The sequence below is a fragment of the Hippocampus bargibanti genome, linkage group LG12 (genome assembly GCF_051943395.1).
Source record: "Hippocampus bargibanti isolate YZ-2025 linkage group LG12, ASM5194339v1, whole genome shotgun sequence".
Classification (NCBI taxonomy): domain Eukaryota; kingdom Metazoa; phylum Chordata; class Actinopteri; order Syngnathiformes; family Syngnathidae; genus Hippocampus; species Hippocampus bargibanti.
The window spans coordinates 7,629,995-7,653,008 of NC_142745.1; the positions used below are offsets into that span (position 1 = coordinate 7,629,995).

Here is a 23,014-nt window from a genome sequence, read left to right on the forward strand (position 1 = left end):
AACAGAGAAATATCTGTGGAAAACATGATTTTGTCGGGCACCAGAAAGATTCCAGACAGAATCAGACCACGCAATTGTAGACTTGGGAAACCTAAACGCACGAAGAATGACTTACTCGTGAAACGAAGAACATAAGCAAAGGCAAACAGCCAAAAAAAACAGAGAAAACATAAATCAAGGCAAGAGCCAAAAACGGAGCGGGAGTAAGAAAGCATGTGGACGAAATGCACATGAACGATAACTAGAGCAAGGCGAAATTATCTGACAGTTTCATGCGGGTCAACGAGGTTCTTAAATATAGCGCAATATAAATCAATATGTATTGTATTGGATTGTATTGTATTCCCAATAATTGTGATTCGATGATTAGACTGAATTTATTTGTCTCACAGTGGAGAAATTTATATTTCACAGCTGCAACGTTATTAAAGTAATAGGAAAGGAAACAAAGAAATAGAAAAACAAAATACAGGAGCTGCTGTAAAGGTAGCCACTCTCGCGGCGTAATGTTGAAGTCAAAAAAACAAAATAACAAATAATGTGACGCAACGCAAAAGACACAGACAGTCATTCAAAGCACTTTTTGCACCCTCTTTGTTTTATGAAGCAGTTCTAGATAAAATTGGAGAGGATCAAAGCGTCCTTTTCATCAGTGGATCATAGACGTCATGGTGGAACGTGCACATCTGCCACAAGCTAAGTTTTGAAAGCAAACACGAAGCTGTAGCATCCATTGACAAAAAGAGATGGTCTCACATCTCCTGTCCCACGTAAATCCGCTTCATTTCCAAGGCGCTAGGAAGTACAGTTGTGCATCAATAAAAACGGGAATGCCTCGGCCACCTTCTGGACTCTAGCAGAACATGATGATGTCCGATTCTTGAAGTACAACAATCTGGAAATGAACTAGTGCCCAAGTATGATTTGTGTTTGACTTTGTAAATTCAATGTGATCAACTTTATATAAAAAAAGAGAAAAGTTCTCCTTATCTTATTTTTACTCCCACGCCTTTGATGTCTGTTTTCTTTCACTGCTCGTTCCACTCATTTGACCTTGAACCCAGGCTTGACAGTCTGCCCAGCCACATGTGAACTTCTTGAACCCTTCCCCACCAGTTTTATTCAATTTACATGCACACACACCCAAGTTTCCCTTCCTCCCACCCAAACAACGGTTCATTTTGATCACCAAGGTTCCCGCCCATTGAATTAACGCTTTGCTCGGCCTTTCCTGTGCATCTACTTTCGTCCCTGTGGTTGACATTCTCAAAATGTGGGCGGTGATATTGTGTTGCCTTTCGATCAAATGGATTTAATCTCAGAGGCGACATTTGAATATTCATTTCAACAATTGCAATATGACTATGTATGTACAAAACTATGAAGCAACAATTGCTCGACACGCATCCACATAGAGCATCTTTATCTCAATGATAATAAGTACCAATCCCCAGACCAGAAGTGTCAGATTGGAGGGGGAGAGGGCGGTGGTAACATAGCAACGGGCCTGTTGATGTGCAAACAACGTTGCTGTCAAAGAGGCCAGTTGCGCTTGACTTACTTTTACTTTGTGCTCAGTGCAACAATGAAATACACATATTGCACGCACGCACATCCTGTAGGATTGAAGGAATCGTGAGCCAACAAAAACTGCTTACACCTCCAAATTGTGCTGATCGCACGCTGCTTTTTTTTCTTAAACTGTTCGAATAGTGGCCTTGGTGCGAGTTGTGGACACGGAAATGTACTCATCGGCAGGTTGGGTAGGAACATGCAGGATAGGCTTCCAGTGCGTTCTTTATGAAAGCTATAAATCTGTGGTGAAGAATGCTTTTGGAATGAGGTGATTCACTGTCTCTGTAAACTCCGGATTGGTTATCTTCCATGCAAAGACTCTACATCAAATTTAAGGTGTAAAAACGGGTACGGATTTTAGCGTCATGACCACCATTGAGCTAATTTAAGGGTAAAAGCATCATCTCTCGTGTTACGTATCCTATTCATATGACGGAGTCATTATGTCATAAAACTTCCTATAATGCGCGGCAGATGGAAGGCATGATTATTTTAAAGTGCTTTCTGGATCAAATCTGTCGTGATTCTTTGCAAGGCATTGAATTAATTGCCTTGTGATGATTCATTTCAATGCCACTGCTTTTGAGGAATCAGGTTTCAGCGGCCATCTGCCCGGGTATTCATCTCCTGGCTAATCTGGAGCAACAAGAGCAAGTGAAAAGATGTTTTAAATATAGAAGTAAAAGTATATCCAAGATTCTCTGACAAAACTAGTTTGAATACGATGGGGAAGGTGACATTAGGATTTTCACACATCAACGCTAAGTCTTTTAGCTTTAGTATAGTGTGTGTATGTGTGTGTGCGTGAGTGTGTGTGTGTGTGTGTGTGTGTGTGTGTGTGTGCGCACACAGGCGTTACGTGCATTTAACAACCTTTCTCTGTGACCTTCACACAAAACTACAGGGCATCATTAGAGTTGGCACCACATGCACTCTTGACTGATTCATTTTATGGTGTAAAGTGGAAAATAAAACACAATTCCAAGACTCCCAATGTGTTCACAATTCAAAATTATTTAACTAAAGGGAAATGCAATGGTGCATTGCAGTAGCGTGCCGTGTTTGACAACCCTGGGCCTTCAGTAGTGCCACGTCTGAATCGATTCACAGTTACGAGTGTGGTATGATTAACTACACCTCCCCTAGAGGATGTCGTTAGCCGGGAAATAACTTGTGACTTGAAGAAACTTAAGAAATACTGTCATTAAACTGTTCAAATTTTTACTATGCACATGTGGATTCATGATAACCTCATAAAATTGCAATGTTCTTTGCTATTTTTGCTAGCGTCTGAGCTGTCCAATCTTAACAATGTCCATCTATTCTTGAAAAGTCCGTCTTGAAAATAGCTTTAATAGTATATCTGCAAACAAATCTATTTCTTCTTCTCCTTCAGCCATTGTGGGTCGACAAAACCGCTATTAAATCGACGCAACAATATATTTGCTTATGCAGCCTGCTCCAGATAGAGTGTGCTAGCTCTGGCCAGTATGCTGTTATCACAAGCGGCTAGTCATCAGAATCAGAATCATCTTTATTGCCAAGTATGTAGAACACACAAGGAATTATACTATGATTATGATTATGATTATTGATACTATGATTGGCTACTGACTAGCCAATCATAGTTAGCGAAAATTCTGATGTTTCCAACAGGCCTTGGGTTGTCAACTCGAACTCTGATTGATTAAAGCAACAGTTTCATCCACATTGGTTTTTATGCTCCATGCAGGGTCTGCAGGACTGATTATGAAGGCATCAAGGTAGATTTCTGACCCTGGTAACAAATGATGGCTAAAATGTGATTGGTTAAATACTTATATAGGAAATACATACGGAAGCAGCACAACCAAGGAAAAGCAATGAAAGGAAGCTGAAAGACAATTTGGAATTATTTAATAAAAATTCATTGACAAAATATAATTAGCAGGAGTCTGGACAAAAATAAGGGGGTGGTTCTTGATCCTCTGAGTATTTTGACAAAAATATTGTCATTGTAAAACTGGAGTTTGACTACTTTGTATGTGAATCCTTTTCACTTCCAGTCAGTTTACGAATATTCTGGTCAAGGCTATCCTTGTCACAAAAACAGAGGGGAAGACATTTTTGACATGTGTAATCTATCACAGTTAAAATCTGTTTTAATATCCCTTGAGGTGTTTCAATGGCTCGGTGTTTTGGCTTCTGCAAAAATGCTTTGTATCCCATTTGCGCTGTAAAATGAATTGCTAAAGAAATAGGAAGAGCAGATAGTTCACCTAAGGTGACGGGAGATGGAATCATGTGAGTGACCTTTGGCTATCAGTTGCTCTCATTCGTTGCACAAGAGTTTGGATGACAAGTCAGATCATTGTCATACTTCAGTGATACACTGACGTGCATATTTTTGTTGAACTTATAAGGCACATGGGTCTAGTTTCCCTTTTCCGGTTGTGGACAGTATCCATAGCACAGTCATAAATGGACAATATTACTGAGGATGTTGTTTGTAGGGGTGTGTAAGGCCACCGCATTTTGTTTTCCAACACTACTCATGGCAAGGTGGTACACTCGCTTGACTTCGGTGGAAGTAGTGCGAGTTCACTTCTCACGCAGTGATGGTATGAATATGTGCGTGACTTCTTGCTTGTCTGTAGATGTTCCCTGAGATTGACAGGCAACCAGTCGAGGGTGTAGTCTGCCTTTCGCCCAAAGTCAGTCGGCATCGCCTATGAAAAGAAAATGTATGCATGGGTTGATAGATGGATGGATGGGTAATTAATCCTTCAAGGGGTAATTCAACTCGCAGTGAATTTTGCTGCACATGAAGAGATCACACATATGCAGGCATGCAAAGAGACATTTCAGAGAGAATGAGGCACACAAGCAGTGCTGCACCTTTTGAGCTGATTTTGGTGCTCAAGGGGATCGTAGTTTGAAATCAAACCTGCATCTCTATTCACTATTCACACTCACGTTCACATCTGAGGACAATTTAGAGTCTTTCATTGATTCAAACGTGGATGGTTTTTTAATGTGGGAGTAGGCGACGCAGGGCCTCATCTGCATGTGAAGAGTTGAGATAAAAAAAAATCAATTAATGATTTGACAAATTTATTTGCTGTTTTAGTTCATCTGGTTGGAAAAAAATATTGCATCACACCATCTATGTCCTGTTTCAGTTTGCGACCAACTGGTAGTACTGTAAAGCCCCGTCTGTAGCTGCACACGTGTTGGTCGCTTTAATCAGTGGCAGTTAATAGGACTCCCGGCATGACCATTCAGTGTTGGGTCATTGTTTGTTTCATTCTGTCAAGTTTGTTCCATCTTGTCATGTTTTACTCTTGGTTTTGTTTGCTACTTTGGACCTTTTTGTTCTGGTGACTTTGTTGCTTTAGATTTTGTTCCTGCTGACTTTATTTACCACTGAGTCGAACCAAGTCAAATTGTTCCACGTTGAAATTGAACCGTCCTCAAATCAGTTCACATCCCGAATATTGAAAACCCGTTCAAACCATCTTTGTGTTAAAATGCATACTCTTACTATAGTTAGCAAGCAGAAGATTCGGCCAACAAGAAGCAGCAAGAGCTTGAACTGTTTCCATTTGTTCCACTGGACACCATTTTTGGGGCATCAAAATGAGTCATTGTTTGATTCACTTAGCTCACCTAAATACTTGAAGCATCATTTCTGCTTCAGGCACCCGGTTATTTGCATGAACTGTCAGTAAGAAGAAGTCAAGCAGGAATCCTTCATACGTGTTGGGGTAATTCGCGTACTTTGCATGACAGGAAGATACTGCCAATGCGAATAAGAACTCAATGTCAAAACCCATACCTTCCCAAATACCAAGTAATACTGTATATAGACATCAATACATTTTTATTTCGAACTTGTCCTTGATAGTCCGTCAACCTCACAGTGCAAACGTAGCGGGTTCAATTCCAGCTCCGGGCGTCCTGTGTGAACGAATTGGATTTCAGCCAAAATGGTGTTCGTGTGATCAGTTCACAATTTAAAAACAATCCTGTATAAAAGTTGTAGTACGCTGTACATTATTTGAAATGATAAAAAAAAACCGTATGCAATACGGGAAAAATGCATACATGTTGATTCTCACAATTGGGTCGGGAGCCTCCCGATTTTGACCACAATACTATACTATATAATTACTATTACTATTAAACTTTAATACTATAAATCAACTATTGACAGAATACAGACTGTTCATTTGTAAGGTGTAACAAAAGAAAATGTAACAAACAAAATACATTTTTATACTAATTGAATGTACAAATGCACAATGAAATAATTTTAATGTTTTATTTACTTCTAATTTACACATTATTTTAACACGCACGATAGAGTTGCCAGTACTAAAATCTCCCGATTTATGATTTGTGAATCCGAATCAGAAAGCCTTTAATCGTCCCACAATGGGGAAATTTGCAGTCCACAGCAGCAATTTGAAAGGGGGTGGAGGGTGAAAGGATAAAAAAACAACAAAAACAAGTAAATCAAATTGTAAAAAATTGTCAGAAGACTGAGGTGTATCCTATAACTGTGCAAAATTGTTTCATAAACAAACTGTACATAGTGCAAGTATCAAAGAAAGGGCATATTGATATATGTAGCTGTATTGTATCAACATAAGGTGGCTGTGCTATTTAAAGTACAAGAGTCCAGGTTTTTTTTCACATGTATGTAAACATATAAATTGACAGGTATGCTCTCAACACTTTTTTACTGATTCTATTTAGAAATGAAATAATTCAAGAAAATCTGCAAAATAAAAGAGACAAATCTGCAGTAGATTTAGTTATTGTTTCAAATGAAAACCCCGCGATAGAGTAAAGCCGCAATAACCGAACTGCAAAGTAGCGAGGGAACACCGTAATCCCACCGTGAGAGACAGAGGACCACCTGGAGCCGTGCGAAGTTGACCGCCGGGAGCAACATTGCCCTCCCCTCACCAAGCTCGTCCCTCCCCTGCTCTCCTCTCCCCTCCTCCGATCGTGTCCCGTAACAGCAGCACCACTTGCAGTCAAGCACCGGGACTCCAGGCACTCACTTCCCCAGCTGCTGACGTCAGCTGGCAGCCTGGGCAGTGCTCGCCGCTCCGGACATAGCGCCGAGAAAAATGCTGCTCTCCGTACCGCCAAGGGCAGGAATCAACCCGTACAGCGGCTTTAACAGCAGAAACAACAAAAAGGTAAAAGTCGCTCTCTCTTTTCCACCATTTTGACTCGACTTCACCTCGCGGGGCAACACGCCCGCTCGCGCGCGTCGCCGCCGAGAGGCTGGTGACGGTGGGCTGCAGTGTCCTTGAGAGGCCACTTGAATTGAACTTTTTCACTTTGGCGGAGCGCCGACAGCTTCCACAGCGGTTTGGACCGAGCCCGGTTCGAACCACTCGGTCGCGGGGTGGTGTTTCGTGGAAGCCGTCACTCGTCTTGTGTGTACATGTCGGACTGTGTGTGTGTGCGGCTCGCGCGGGAGAGCGACGCGGGCAGGATGTGGAGGAGGATTTGACGGACTCTTGTGGGGAAAAGTCCCCAGTGTAGAGCAACTTGTGTGCGCACGCCGTGCGTGAAACGCTGGAGCACAAGCGTAAGTTTCTAAAGACATGATCACAAACTCCCTCTTTTCACCTTCTTTCATCGAGTGTTAGAAACCGGCTAAGTTGGCAAACTTAGTTTTTTTGTGTTTCCATTTTGGAAGTGGAATATGCCCCACCCCTTGGGGGGAAACATTGGTGACTACTTTATTCCCAGAATTGTGAATCGTGTGGATACTGTTTACATGATGACATTTTGAAACCAGTGCGAAGACGCCTACTCCTGAAAACATTCAACAGCAATTGAAACGCAATTGAAAAACCGAGGTGGTTCTGTTTGCTTGGTTCTTCTGGCGTCTTTGAATAATTTCCCCTAATTTCAGAGGCCGCTTACATCCTGTCTCCTATTCAACCGTATTGATGAAAACATATTTTCCCTAATCAAGGATTTTTCTTAACATGTACACATGCTCTCATTCTGAACTGGGGAATGTTTAAGAGACATTTACATACTGACATTTTGTCTTCCTGTGATAAAGGCCAACGCCTGGCTATTGTTAAATCAACATTTGTGTCTGGATGAGGATTCGGTTTCATTTGTCTGCTTTACATGTTGCACACACGCACACAGACACGCTATTAGACTGTCTATTTGTCATTGTGAGCTTGTTCACTCTTGTTAAATCTTTCTTCTATAAATGATCAAAGTGGATTATTTTCAGATGTTCATTGTTACTTATTTAAAAATAGCTGCCATTGAACAACAGTGCCATTTTCTAGCTAGAGAGTAACTCCACACAGTTTCCTGCTTGTAATCTTATGTGTTGACGTATGAGCTGAAGTGAAAGGTCGTTGTAGACAGAAAATCAGTATTTAAACAGCAATGGACAGAAAATGTGTATTTTAAATGAAGTGGACAAACTTAATCTATGTACGTATTGTCATTTTGTAATCTATTCATTCTCATACCAACAATAATGCGACTTCTAATGTGAATGGAACACATATGTAATGTGATACCATGTGGACAAAGCAGGAGATCACGTGGCATAGTGTGTATGAAAGTAAATATGGTGCCATGTGTAGGGGCTCACCTTTTTATCATGTCATATCGGTTCAGTAGCAAGTGGGAGGTAAAGGAGGAAGAAATATTTTGGAGGAATCAGGCAGCACTCCTTCAATCTCATTTTTATGGAGACATCTATGAAAGATGAGGTCATGTCATCGCTGCGGGTAATAACTGAACTGTCTAAATGGATGAATTACTGCTACCGCCACAAATGTACACTTTATGCGTCATGTTTCAAGTGGGAATGCATTAAAGTCAAAGATACTGACAACACCCTTGCTCAAAAGAACTTTGCGGATTCATAGACGAATGTCACTTGTATCCCTCCCAAGGACTCCTTCATGCTCACGTGGAGTGCATGTTGGGTTATCGGTGGCGTATTGGTTGGCTATATACATGAATGAGTATTTATACTGCAGTTGCAGAGCATATATATGTGATTTATATCCACATACTGGGTCAGAATTTTAAGAAACCTTAAGTGAAATCTTCACTCAATAGGAAAAAAAATCAGGTGTTGTATATGGGCCAAAACGTTAAGATGTGAGCTGCATTTTGTAGAATTGGATTAATGACTGGATTAATGTCTTGACGTCAAGGTCTGATAAATGTGACCCGGCAAATCGAACCGTGGTCACATCTCAAAACATCAGATCTCGAGGACGACATACTCAAAGAAGTGGACTGGGTCCCGATTGAATAAAAGTCAGACTTGCTGTTCATTTTGTCTGCCATGATAAAATTGGTTACACATGGGCAAAACATAAATGAGTCAAATTTGGGTCACATTTGCCTTGATTGTGCACATCGCCAAATTAGGATAATTCTGCTATACAACAATACTAATGATCAGTAATTCTTTGCGATTTTAACTAATATCGGAGCAGTCATCAAAAAGCAATGCAGCATTTCAGTGACTAAGACTTACTTTATGTTGGTGTTTTATACCATATGTTTTTGGACAGATTTGAACAGTGTTTATGAACGGCGACAGTTAAAATAGCAGAGTACTTCTTTCAAAACACATACGCTTGTGATGCACGTGCTTTTACAGAAAACACTGAATGAAAGCGGCGGCAATTCGTCATAGATAAGACTGTGTAAACAATCAAAGTGCTGTTACGCGAACTTACTTTGAAGATAGGATTGGGTAATCGCTGTGTAAAAGAGGCTGACGTTCAATCTGTGAAGTGGTTTTTTTGTGTCAATGGAATACATCATCGAAAAAGCGCAGTATAACTGCTTTTCATGTAGTAACCTGGAATTTAAATGTTGAAGAACATAAGATTCATGTTTTAAAGTCTTTCTCACTATGAATAGGGGGGATACCTATAATAGATCACCGTGGAGAAGTTGTCACTATTTTACAGAGTGCCCATACAGTGCCCGAGTTCACTGAAACTGAACCGGTGGTACCATGCAATTTTTCTCGATCAAAGATCTGACTGGAACAGATTGAGGATGATGATTCAGTTCATTACAAGTCAAAATATTGATTTGATACATTTGATAGTTGTCTGTTTGTGAACACAAATTAAAGTCACTAGTGACTACTGCTTCTTTTAATAGTTACCGTATGGGTCTTTAAATACATCCATTCCAGGTTTGTAAGTTAATAAGGTCTATACAATCAAAAGATTTTTGGCAGAACCTTGTTACATCTTTCAGATATAGTCCATTGTCATCGTAAACACTCAGAGAGCCAGACAAATCTCAAGGAATTAGAGGAGGCAAAAAAAAAGAATAATAATTGAAAATTGGAGCCTTTTTTTTAAACTCCAAACCTTCTTTGGCTTACTTAGTGGAGAAAAGGTTCACCAAAAGGTCAGGCGACTGTGTAAATGTTTCTTCCCACCGCCTTCTTCGAGTTTCCCTCTGCTGCTCACATTCTGCCATATCTGAGTCGCACAATTACACAAAATAAATGTCGGAACACAAAATAATCAGAGGGAGAGGTGAGAAAAGCTCTTTGTGTAGGGGTGGCGATTACAGAGCCCAGCAGCTCGAAGGTGTTTGGTTTCTGTTGCGTGGAAAGCGGCTGGCTCCTCCCTTGCCTCAGCGCCTCATTTCCTCCTTTGAATAAATAGAATTAATGTTCTCAAATTAAATCTGGTCATTTTCCACGTAAGGCTTCCTGAGAGGAAAAATAACAGGAGACGGCCTGTCGCCTCGAAGGTACGGTGGGTCTCGGTCAGGGCTTCATCCAATGGCTTGTTTATGTTCTTTTCAGTCAGACGTTCATTCTCATCTCGTCGTGAGCTCATTGGAAAAAAATGCCGATGTCTATTACAGCGACTTAATTGTCCAGAGGAGCTAACAAAAAGCATCACAACACTACCAGACACAAAAACCACTCATAAAACTGAAAAGGCTCGACTAAAAAAAAAGAGATTCAACACATGCTGTAGAACCTTTAACTTTTAAAGGCTCTTTGAGTCATTTTACTATAGCCCGCCTCTGTCAGCCTTCCACTCCACCCTGTAATGACTGAAGTCCTTTTCATCTCTTCTTTGCATGCCATTTTAATTTAATGACAACTTTGAACATGCAAAATACCTTGTAATTTGATTTACTTCTCTACGAAGCACATAAACCTTGTTTATGTAGATGAACATGCTTCAGGAACATTTATCGGACCTTATTTTGCAAAGTTACGGACTAGCTATCTATTTGCTATCTATTAGATATCTAGCTTGCTATCTTTTAATTATCTATTAGTTTAGCTAGCTAACTTTCTATCTGAGTTATTCCGGGTTGAGTGAATGCTGGCGCGTATGGCTGCCGCTGCTCACCCGCAGAAAAGCGTATCCTGTGACTGTAAAGTGACCTTGAGAGTTTTGAAAGGTGCTTATAAATGAAATGTATTATTTATTATCATTACTATGAAACTATAACTATGAGCAGTTTTGTTTTTGCAAATTCATCTATTTGCATGATTTGTGTTTGTCTGGGATAATCTAACAGTTGCAAATCACTGAAATACATTTTTTGTAATCTCATGACAGAAGATGCCTAAGACGGTGTAGCTAATGTAAAAAAAAGTAATTTATTGTTATAAGTATGAAAGTATATGTCACCTTGGGTTTTTACTATAGATTGAGTGCAGTACAATAAATACACAGTGTGCAAAAAGCACTTATCCAGTGAGGTAAAATCCAGCAGTCCCATTACTAATTAAAGACTTGATTCACATTTTACGATGCTTGCTGAGGATATTGAACAGCGAGTTTCAGAAAGCCAGTATGGATATTAGAAGTAAAATGTTGAGATGGGAAGAAGATACTATCAAAGTGACGGCAGTCATTTGAATGCACCCAGTGTTTCACCCCCCACCCCAAATTTGTAAATGCCATAGAGTGTGCATATACTTTATTATCATACCATGTTGCATGACGATACAGTATAATATATCATCTATCTATCTATCTATCTATCTATCTATCTATCTATCTATCTATCTATCTATCTATCTATCTATCTATCTATCTATCTATCTATCTATCTATCTATCTATCTATCTATCTATCTATCTATCTATCTATCTATCTATCTATCTATCCACCCATCCATCCAGCTATATACATGTGATGACGTATTCTTGAGTGCATATTCATGTCGAGGGGGTTAGTTATCAGCTATCTGGTCCATCCTGGATCGAATTTCAGAAGGGCACAGAGGGGCTGTTTTTGCACTCAAAGCAAAAATGCTTCCTCCCTTTGTCTGGGAGACATTTGGTCAATTCGAGTGAAAAAGGCAGACTAACAGCTGTTCAATACAATTCTCTTTGCCAGTCAATCACAACCTTTGTTATTGAGTTCACAAATCTGGGCCACAAGTTTAATAGCGCCCATTCCAACAAAGAGACAACATCTGATTTGCTTGTCATCCAACGCCTTTTATCAAGGTTCTTTGTTTGCTTTACAGTTTGCAGTATTTTTAAACAATTTGACTAATAGAAAACACAGGAGCGGTACCCACTTCTTCTGTCTTTTTCTCTGCTCTGGCCATTGTTTTTAACTCTGGGTTTTTGGGAAAAAAAACTCACCTAATGTTGATAATGATGCTTGAGCATTGTACTTGTGGGGTCATGAGTGGACTGAGGACTTTACTTGAACATTTTGATGTGGGACTGCCAGACCTCCTGAACTACTCGAGGTACAAAGGATTACATTTAACCTCAGAGAAGATTGAGCTTTCGCAGTTGCTGGTTCCTCCCTTTGGAATGGCCTTGTGTTAAATATTAGAAAACAAATGTCCATCTTTACAAACACATTTTTAAGATCTGACTTTGGAATCAGCGTGAGACTCTGCCTTTTTTAATTACTTTTTTAATAAAAATGTCTTATCTATTTTTCCTTTTATCCACAACACTTTGTATGCAGCTGTGGCTGTTTTAAAGTGCTTTGTAAATAATTGTGGCTGTCATTCAATTTATCATGGGTTTGAATGTGTGAGAAGTCAGCAAAAAAATAAAGAAGCCTCTTGACTAGTGACTCAAACCTGCAAACCACCAACCTACGGTGCTACCCGTGGAAACAATCACCATGCTTCACTGATTTGCAAAAGGGACAGTCAACTTCACACTAGACGCAAACAATATTGCGCAACCCATTCCGCCTCCTACCAAGCGCATGCTTTCTGCTACATGCGGATCTTGTGTAATGCAACACAACGACGGGTCACTTACCGGAAATGTCTGTGACCAGAAAATACTTTCCAATAGTTCTCCTTCATGTATGCCCACTTAATTCATCAGCAATCAATGTCATGGGTGATATCATAACCTGTTTCTTTTTTTAGCCCAAGCAATCTTTTAAATCAGGAGCACAACACACTGACACACCGCCAACAACACTTAGTGTCCTGAAATGGAATGTGAGGGATTAAGCATAGCTCACCTGTATCGTCTGCACATCAAAAAAACATGTTTTAAATATAAGTGTCCTGACGTCTGCATCTTCACCTTAAAAGACAGAATGCATATTAAAATTTAATAATCTGAAATGTCGGATGGAGCATTTTGATGTTTGCTGGGCTACTTTGAACTTTTGGCGGGGCTCAAGTTGCACCTTTGTCCCCTTTGGTCCAAGCAAAGTTATGTGTATATATTTCTCTGTGAACATGTCCAATGTTTTGGACCTGTCCCAAATTGCATCTACCCGTTGAGTAATTCAGCCAAGGTGATCAGGCAGAGGCGGAGGCCAGCCAAGGTGGAGGAGGAGGGGGTAGCAGCGTTGTCTAAAGTAGGCAGATGATGCCAACTGTTAGAACTCCAGCTGGGCTGTGGGCCAATGTCTTTGTGGGTGAATACGTTTGAAAGCTCCCGAGCTCATGCCACCCGAAACTGCTTGAAAGCAAACACGTGCCTGTGCATCTGTGTGTCAATGTGCCATCATACCCTGAGAGACAGACAAATTGCAGAATGAGAACTGCATAGCACCGCCTATAAAAACTGAAAGACAGGGAGGAGGAGCATTTAGCAACCGGTCTTGATGTGCCTTCAGTGTCCCTCTCACCTGGTTGGAATGTGGAGTGCGGCAAGATAAGATCAAGAACAGACACATGATTTCCTATCGCCCTGCTGACTTTGTAGTTTTATGGGAGACACATTCTTCGCACAACACTCAGCCCATTTTTAAAACTTGAGTTCATATTGCCGCATTCATTTTTTTCTGTGTACAGGAAATGTGACTAGTAATTAAGAGAGGTGTGTGATGATAATAGTAGGCTACAAAATCTCTTTCACAAACACAAACTTGTTTGTCTGATCTCTTGCAGCTGAAGAAGCCACTAACAAGTGTGTTTTGGTCCTTATCGTGGTCATTTAGGTTGTTCATAGCTTCTGATATTCGTAGACCCCCTGCGAATTAATTACAAGCATAAAAACACAAATTAAATGCTAAAATTTGTTTTGTTGAAAAGTTGGTAACTTACTTTTACGTTTGTATGAAGGTTATGAATTTTAAAGACATGATTGTAGAGTTAATAAGGTCGTTAGATTTGTGACTGTTTAACCCTGGGAATGCAGCTTTGTATTTGCATCATTTCTTGGAAGAAGAATTGTTTCAATACTTGTTTCAAAGTATTAGTTTGATTCGCAGTTCCACTGTATATTATTATAAAGTATAATAATCTTTTTAATTTGCATGCGGCCAAAAAGTTATCAAAGGGTACTGTAAATTTCAGATCATGTGCTGGATCCAATCCAAGCTCTCTCGGCGCAGTTGGACAGAGAAACGGTAGCCAGCCAATTGCGGGGAACACATCCACAAATCACACTTACAATCACACTATGTGCAGTTCCCAATCAACCCGCCATGCACGTTTTTGAAATGTGGGAAGAAACCGCAGTATTCGGAGAAAATGCACACAGGCTTGGGGAATATATTCAAACCCAACACAGGAAGGCCAAAGCCGAAGTCGAACGCTGCACCTCTGCCCTGCAAGGCGGACGTGCTAACGAGTTTATCCAGATTTTTTAATTTTAGCTTTAGGGTCAGAAATATTGGGCATACTGTATTTTCCGGTGTATAAGGGGCACCCAAAACCCTTGATTATCTTCAAAACATGATCCTGCGCCTTATACACAGGTGTGCCTTATATGTGAAGTAATATTGAGCCACAACAGGTCTTGCAACTACTCTCAGCAGCCACCGACTCTACTGTAGAGCCTTATAATGCGGTGTGTCTAATATTTGGAAAACTTCGATATAGTTGTATGATATATTTTGTTTTTTTTCATTCATTGAAGGTGCACAGGAGTATATATGGAAAAAGTTTGAAAATACACCATTCATTGGGGGTGCGCCATATACACCGGAAAATACGGTACATTAGCCTTTGTCATCTTCAAATAATGGTAATTTGTGTGGCTGTTAGAACAAATGAAATATTATTGACGATGCAAAGTGAAAATAAAAGATAGCGACACTCAAGAGAGAACATAAAGAGGCTAATGAATATGTATTTTTGTAATGTAGCGTTTCCGCAGGTTTACTCCAAGGCTCTCCTTCGGACAGGCTATAAATCCATGCATCAGCATGTACGTCAGTCAGCTGGTCACTTGCCTTCCCAAGGAGAAGACAAGCAGTCCCCTCAGGTTAAACAAGCCAAGACACACAATAGCGGGAAAACTCCCCAACAGCCTGGAATCCGGGAAATTCTCAGGGTTGAGCTGCAGAGTCAACTGGAGGAAACCCCACAGGGAAGTGAAGTGAAACTAATGAAAAGGGTGAACATTGCAACAAGCTGAGAAATGTTCCAGTCAAACCTTTCTCACTGAACGCTTCATTAGGTATACTTTATATGCTCTGCTGTAATTACATCTGTTATCTGTCCAGTTCACTGAAAATTCTGCCCTGATGAAGATCATATTTTGATCCCCCGCCCCAGAGAGAATTGGTGTTTAATATGCACCAAGATAGTGTTTTATTTATGGAAATGGTCTTGAATGTTTTTTTAGCTAAAAATATGCACTAGATATTTTGAACACGGACATTTTGTTTGCAATGACTTTATAGGAGAAAACTCAGCACCGTTTATGCTATACTTTAAATTGGTAGCACAGCAGTTTCTAGTTTTGGGAAAGTCATTAAGGTGTTCTTTTAGCTATTGTGGCTGGCACACAAAATCTCTTTCTATTTCAGTTCTTGTAGCTGTACTATAATGTCTCGTTGTTCAAGACTTTAATTGTGTCTCTGCATTGTATGATCTTGACAGAAAGATTCTATTTGAGTGGTGAAGGGGTGGTCTTCATCAAGGGGCATCGTGCCTTTCTGGACACTCTGATTAGCGTGATTGGTTGACGTCGCTGGTTTGACTGTGTCAGTCCTGCTGGGCTTTCCCCTAACAACGTCAATTTAATCAGTGACCCGTTCACATCTCTTAAAAGAACCCATTGTTCCCGCGTCGCAGACGTCCAATTGGTCTTGCAAATGAGACGGGAGCCTCACGGCACCCAACTGAGAGACCAGTAGGAAATGACATTTATTCCTATTTCTCACAAATAGGCCATTAAAACTAGCGTCATTTGGTTAAATAAACTAAATATAAGTCAGTGTGCCAGCTGTGGTGAATCCTCATATTGCTGTTTATTGCCTCAGTCGTAAAAGTGGCACTACATCTATTTCTGGAAAGACCTTTTTTCTCACAGCTCACAAGGATTATGAAACCTTGTTCACCTCAAGATGGATTTGGATGAATGGTTGCACAATCCTTTGTATAAATTCTCCATGGAGAGTCTAGGTTCATGATTCACTTGTTGTTGCATAATATCCTGTTCTATTGGTGACTCATGACGAGTTGGCCGTCGTAGTTCGTAACTGGCGGCATTCAAGTCAGTTGTTGTGGCAAATGTTGTTGAGAACTGCAAAAGGGGGATTGATCATCCCAGTACAGATGGTTGCATGCAAGTATTACCGCAATGAATCCCTGATGTGTGCTTTTGGTCTGCTTCATGCCTCCACATTACTGTTCCCTCAAAGCTTCTAAGTAAAAAAAAAGACCATACTTGAAAAACTCGGAAGATTTGATCAGATATGAGAGAAAACAAGCAGTACAAAACATGATTCGGGCTTTCCCTCAATTTTGGTCTTCCGGTTTCTGGTTTTGCTATGCCCCACAAGATATTTGTTGTGGTTTCAATAGTAAAATTGGAGTTATACAACATGAAGCAAGAGGCCCCTTTTCCCCCTATATGGAGTAAGCAGTCAAGAGGGCGCTGCGCGATATCATTTTTCATTGAAGAGAGCCGACCGCCCATTCACTATTTATCTCCTCATAAAAGCATGTTGCACCTTGTTCAATCTTACGACAATGCTACAGCTGCCAAACCAAATGTCTAATGTGTTTCAAAAATTTGTTAACAATCATTATTTTTCTTTTTTTTTTGTTTGTTTGGACATAATAATAATACATTTTAACCAAGTAGTGGAGTTTGGTTGGACAAAGTAGGCGAGTTTTGTTTTGTACTATGTACGCATATCAACAAAAGGTGATTGGCATTTCGCAACCTATCATATGACGATCCGATGGTTGATTGAGCAAAACAATTCCTGTCTGCAACCGGGCGTAAACCTCTTCTTTGACAATTGTTTTGACAGTCTAAAGCAAACCAAGTGACATTTACAGGATTTAAGTGAAACAGTAACTTCACAAATATACATTGCAGGGAGCTCATAGTTGTGCTTAAGACGGTTTGCACCTACGCAGGTTACTCTTACGAATGACTTGCCTGTTTAGATTTCACACTGCCGAATCTCTGATTTGTAGTTTTTAATAAACCCAATTTAAACTCAGCACCCTTTTCACATTAGCTGATAATTTTCTATTCTTTACTGTTAGATTCAAAGCCATGCCCTTTGGCCAAGTAATAACTGAACGTTCACTCCACCTCTACGGATGCATGGAAGAATGAGGGCGAGCATGTTTTGAATGAGCAAATAATCTACTTTTCATGCGTGTATAGAGCATAACCATGGTCCCCGTGGGTCCTTTGAATGTCGTCAAAGTCACTGAATTCATGCATGTAAAAAGAAAGGTTTAATCGCCATGCGATAAATCATTCAAAAGTCTGGAAAAAATGAACACGTGATAAGTCGGATTTTATGACTAGTCTGAAATCTCAAACGAAAATTACAATTTGCTGAATGACTCTTGTGGCAACAATACGTAATCATGGCGGTGGTAACAACAAACCAGTGATGTGGTTTTTAGTCGAACAGACACAAGTCATGTACAGTATGTGCTGGAGCATCTTTGGACAATATGGGACATTGACAAATTGAGAAGTTGGTTTTACATTTATTTTCATTTGGAATCGAGGAGTATCTAAATCAACTTGTCTTTAGACAGTATTTAGACAGTCTGCTTTGTTAGCTGAGGCATTGTATTCCCACAGTGAAGACTGAATGTAGAAAAAAAACACTTCCGCTTCTTCAAATTCTGGACCGCGGCAAACCAGACTGCATGTATTGAATTTGTGTTCATGAGATTTTAGTTGAATTGCGAAAAACATTCCAAAAAGAACATTAGTCAAGGAACAACCACAGATCTGTTGGTGAAGCAAAAGAACTGCTTTCTTTTTCCTCCAAGTTTCGTGCAATTCTGATCTTCCTGTCTTCTCACAGCAGACCTATGTGTCCTCCGGCCACCAGATGGCTCCCCCCAGTCCCAACAACAACAACAGTAGCAGCAACAACGGCAACGGAGGCGGAGAACAGCTAAGTAAAACCAACCTGTATATCCGCGGCCTTCATCCAGGGACCACTGACCAAGACCTGGTCAAGCTCTGCCAGCCGTAAGTTTTTCAAACATTTGACGGTTTGAGCATTGGGATCAGCAAAGTCGTAATTTTATGTTGATATAAGTTCAGACCAAAACGTAAAATGCGAAAATGTACTGGCAATTTCAACTTTGAGATAACAGTTTGTTAAGGACCATGTTTGTCCCAACGCTCTCGATTCAATACTGGTACCCATTTTAATGAATGTAAAATGGAAATACTCAATGAGATGAATCACACGTCATTATGAAGTGTGTGTTTGTGTGTATGTGTGTATGTGTTATACATCTCACTCTCGATGCATTAGCATTCCAATTGCTTACCACTGAGCCAGTTCCAATCTTACACAAAATGGAAGGTTAGATAAGGACAGGAGGCAAACTGGCTGTACCCTTCTCTGCCCTCTTGTTCTGTCTCATATTGTTTTCTTCCTGACTTAATAAGGCTTAAGTTCACTCCTTCCTCGACTTAACACAGAAAGTCAAACACATTTACAGGTAGAACCGCTGACTTCCTGCACCTGTTAAAATGGAATCAAACCACACTTAATTGTATTTAATTCATAGGTTCATTTGGCCAGCAAGACACCTTTTCGGAACAAAACTGCCGCCTCAACTATTCATTTAATCATGTGTTCGACAGATGAAGCGCAAAGCTCAACACATAGCAGATGTTATCAACTCAATTGAACATCCTCTGCATGACTCTTATTCCTGATTTAGCGTTCTGTCTCCAGACAACTGGATCCACTTTTAAGGACCTGGCATGTGTTGACTTTAAAATATGCAGTGACAAATGACTCAATGAAGAAACCACAATCCTTTCTCAATGGATCCAATCACCTTCCACAAAATGACTGTAATTGCGACAAACAGCTGTCAACACATGTTTATACCATGAGTTGTAGCTACAGGACCACATACCATATGGACAAAAGTATTGGCACACGGAGAGGAGGGACAATGCTCCAGACGATAGGACAAAGATATAAAGTTGATGGATTTGCCTATTCCCTCTAGAAGAAAATATAAAATGGCCACTCGAAAGATTATTTCCACAAAGCAACATTTCCCAAGATAGTATTAAAAGTGTCATCTTCTCTATGTGCTGGAGATTCGTTGAGCGTGCATGTTAGGTTAATTAACAACTCGAAATTGCCCACTGGTGTGTGTTGAGTGGTTATTTGTTGACATGTGCCCACCTGCGTTTAACTGCCAATGAGAAATGGTGTCAACCAAAGCGTGTAGCTTATCTATGTAGGTGAACAGGATCAGAGTTAGAAAGTATACCAAGCTGATATCATGTAACTGACAAAAATCCATGTCCGTCAGTGGTTGAGCAGATTCATAGTTGGGAGAAAATACAACAAATACCAGCAGATTTGTCTCATTTAGGGTGTCATAGAGAAAGTGCAAAAAATATGTTTTGTTTATTTGTTCCAAACGCGCACCCCTCTAACGTGAGGTGACTGCCTTACAAACACCCAGCGATCAATATGCACCACGAGTGCTTTAACTTCAAGGCTATCCTGTTATGTTACAGAGCTTTGCTTGTGAACATTAACTTCCATCACCATAGTGAAATCCTGAAAAGTGCCACTGTTTACCAATATGGGCCTCAGGGGCCCATCATTCTGATGGCGCCCCTTACTCTAATTCTGGACTTGAAAAGTGTAGTCTTACCCCTCTGCCTGATTTTGATGCACCATTGCACCCCAGAGAAAGCGTCAAATCCTCCGAGCCATATTAGCACAGCATGTGTACAACCTATTGTCGAAGCCGCAGCAATCAAAGTGAAGCAGAAATCTGTGGTTGGTCTGTGAAACACCGGAACTTGATTGTAAAAGCAGACGGCCGACAGAGAAGTCATTGTGTGGCAAGAGAAATGTGAAGAGGGGACTGACGTGATTGGGAGGGCTCCTTTTAAGCGGAAACATGAATGAGTGGGAAAAGAGTAGTACCGCCTGCTGGGAAAGAATGTCAAGCAGCTGTATGTGGGCCGTGACTGTCTTTTAAGTGTGTGTGGCCTCTACAGTTTTGTGAGCTTTTGAAGCGTCTCGGGTTAAGTGGAAGGTCACATAAGCAAAGCCTTCGGACTTTTGAACTGGTCCGGTGTTCCCGGCAGGGCAAACATGGACACATGAAACGTTGTTTTTGTTTTTCTTGTCATACCACAAACAAAGACACATATCACGGGCGGCTTTTTTGTTTGCTTTTTTAAATGTATTTATTTATTTTATTCATAGACATTCATGAATCAGAATCAGAATCATCTTTATTGCCAAGTATGTAAAACACACAAGGAATTTGTTTCCGGTAGAACACGCTGCACTAGTATCGTTGTCAAAAAAACTGCTAAGTGGCACTATACAGTTCCAATATTCACTTCCATATTATTGGAGGGTTTCTCACATTGAGATCTGTTTAATATTTTGATAGTACATCCAAATAATTAATTGGCTCGCTGGTATATAAACCCCCCATTATAAAGTATCACTGTTTCCCAATATCTAATGAGCCAAGGCAACCACTTCAAATAAGAAGACTCTCACAGGACAGCCCCAAATAGAAATACTGAACGAAATATAATTTCATCTGAAATTTACTGACAAATTAAATCAGTCCGTTTAAAATCTAGATTTATTCAAACTAACATAAATCTGAAATACTAAAAGGGGCTCATGACAGTTTTCCTTGGTATGAATGGAAATAAATGGATATGAAATTGCATAATTTCCCACCAGACCGCTCACAGCATACTAGGGTCCATCGGTTTGTGACAATTCTAGTAAATCGGATTAGTTATTGCATTTTTCAATCATTTTCATTTTCATTTGTGAATTTACAATAAAATCACATTCTGACTAAAATACATACGGGGAAATAAATGCGTACCCAATATTAAAATTGGCAAACTTCCTTGGCCACTGTCAGGCAAAAAAAACATGTTTAAACATTTTCAACCAATCTAAAATGTTATCGATTACAAGTTGGATTAATATTCATTAAAAGTTCCTGGGGTTACATGCTCTGAAACGACACCTGCTGTAACCCCTGTCAGAATCGCCTGAATAAAAATCTAGATTGGCACGTACAATGCTCGCATGTACCTAATCATGATGTCAATGCGCTCTACTGTCACACACCACTTAGAGCTGTCAGATGGCTTTTCATTAAATACTAAACAAACATATACCGATGAAATATAAACGCTTCCCGACTGGATTTTACAGTGTAGTGTCAGGCTTTCTTGCAACACTGTGTGTGTAACCGAATGCCTTGTGGCTGGCTTGAATGTATTTAGACGTCTAAGTAGAGGAAACCAAAGACATGGAGCTATGACACTGAGTAGTACAAGAAAATACCAGAGTGAGGTGTCAAGAGACACATGGGACACATCCAAATCATCTGGCCACCAGGAAAAGGCAGGCTTGTAGGACCCAGCTGGGCGCTGTGATGTGAGGGTGGAAAAGGAGGAGGGCGAGTGAGGGAAGGAAGGCCAAATGGAGGGGGTGAAGCATCAAGTTACAATCCGCCCAGACACCACGTCGCCCAAAGAGAAGCAAGACCAGCCTCCTGCTTTGGATAAATACAACAGTCAGGAAGGGACAATCTATTATACCGCAAAGTGGACACACTCCTCATTAACCCCCCACACAAGATATGAATGATGCTGGAAATGCTTGTGCCTATATTCCGTCGCATTGGTCACAGTCTTTTATTGAAGCTTCATACTCTATGTTCATGTGTCTTAAAAACCCTGTCAAATAGCAACAACACCTCATAGGAAAACTATCATAGGATTCATAGAGGTGTTTGGGTCAAATTGTCTTTAGTCTTGGCAGGCGTGCACCTGTCAAAAACAAAGCCAGAACCAACCCCACCCTCCCTCCCCCGCCCCAGAAGGAAGGGTGGATGTGGACATAGCTGTCTGTGACGAAAAGGCGATGCATGCGTGTTTATGTTGGTATGCACTCTGAGGAAGTGTGAAAAGATCGTTATGCATGTGGAAGGAGCAGATTCCTTGTCATCAGTCACTGACAGGATGTTTTTTTTCTGTGTCTGAAAAAAGGTATGGCAAGATTGTGTCGACCAAGGCCATCTTGGATAAAACCACCAACAAATGTAAAGGTGAGTTGCTAAACTTTCAGAGCAAAATTGCATCATGAAGCCTAATTTTTAAGACAGCAAACTGGTTGATAGTGGATGTAACGATAGAATGGACATTTTAACAGCTTTTCGATGTAAAATATCCCCCAAACAACAAATTATTTATTATTATTTAAAATACATTTTTTTACTTGAAAACAGCAATCAAAGCCAAACAATTTAACATTACCGGCCTCATTTAAACAAAAGCAAATGCGCTCCATTTCAAGAGCAGTAGCGTCAGCTAAATGTAATCACGTTCAAATAGAATTAAAGACTGTTTATTTTTTTAATTCGAGCCCGTTGATATTTATCAAGGTGTATAAAATGTTATCAATGGAGTAACTTCACTAACCAGGGGAACATCCACCCCATCCCATTTTCAGATACTTATTAGACCAGA

The 23,014-nt window shown here is 40.3% G+C and overlaps 1 protein-coding gene and 1 long non-coding RNA gene across 2 annotated transcripts in view; one reads left to right on the forward strand and one right to left on the reverse strand.

Moving 5' to 3' along the window:
* Positions 1–3,539: 3,539 nt before the first annotated feature.
* On the reverse strand, positions 3,540–10,141 carry LOC148890267 (uncharacterized). Its single transcript, XR_016116590.1, has 3 exons — positions 9,980–10,141; positions 8,207–8,313; positions 3,540–4,283 (listed from the first exon to the last, which is right to left on the reverse strand). It is a non-coding gene; the product is annotated as an uncharacterized LOC148890267 (long non-coding RNA).
* Positions 6,574–23,014, forward strand: part of LOC148890268 (RNA-binding motif, single-stranded-interacting protein 2-like) — a 33,882-nt gene continuing 17,441 nt past the window's right edge. The window contains exons 1-3 of the mRNA XM_089009761.1: positions 6,574–6,767; positions 18,309–18,478; positions 22,535–22,593. Of these exons, the coding sequence (XP_088865887.1) occupies positions 6,696–6,767; positions 18,309–18,478; positions 22,535–22,593 (301 nt within the window). The 5' untranslated portion in view covers positions 6,574–6,695. The remainder of the gene's footprint in view (positions 6,768–18,308; positions 18,479–22,534; positions 22,594–23,014) is intronic.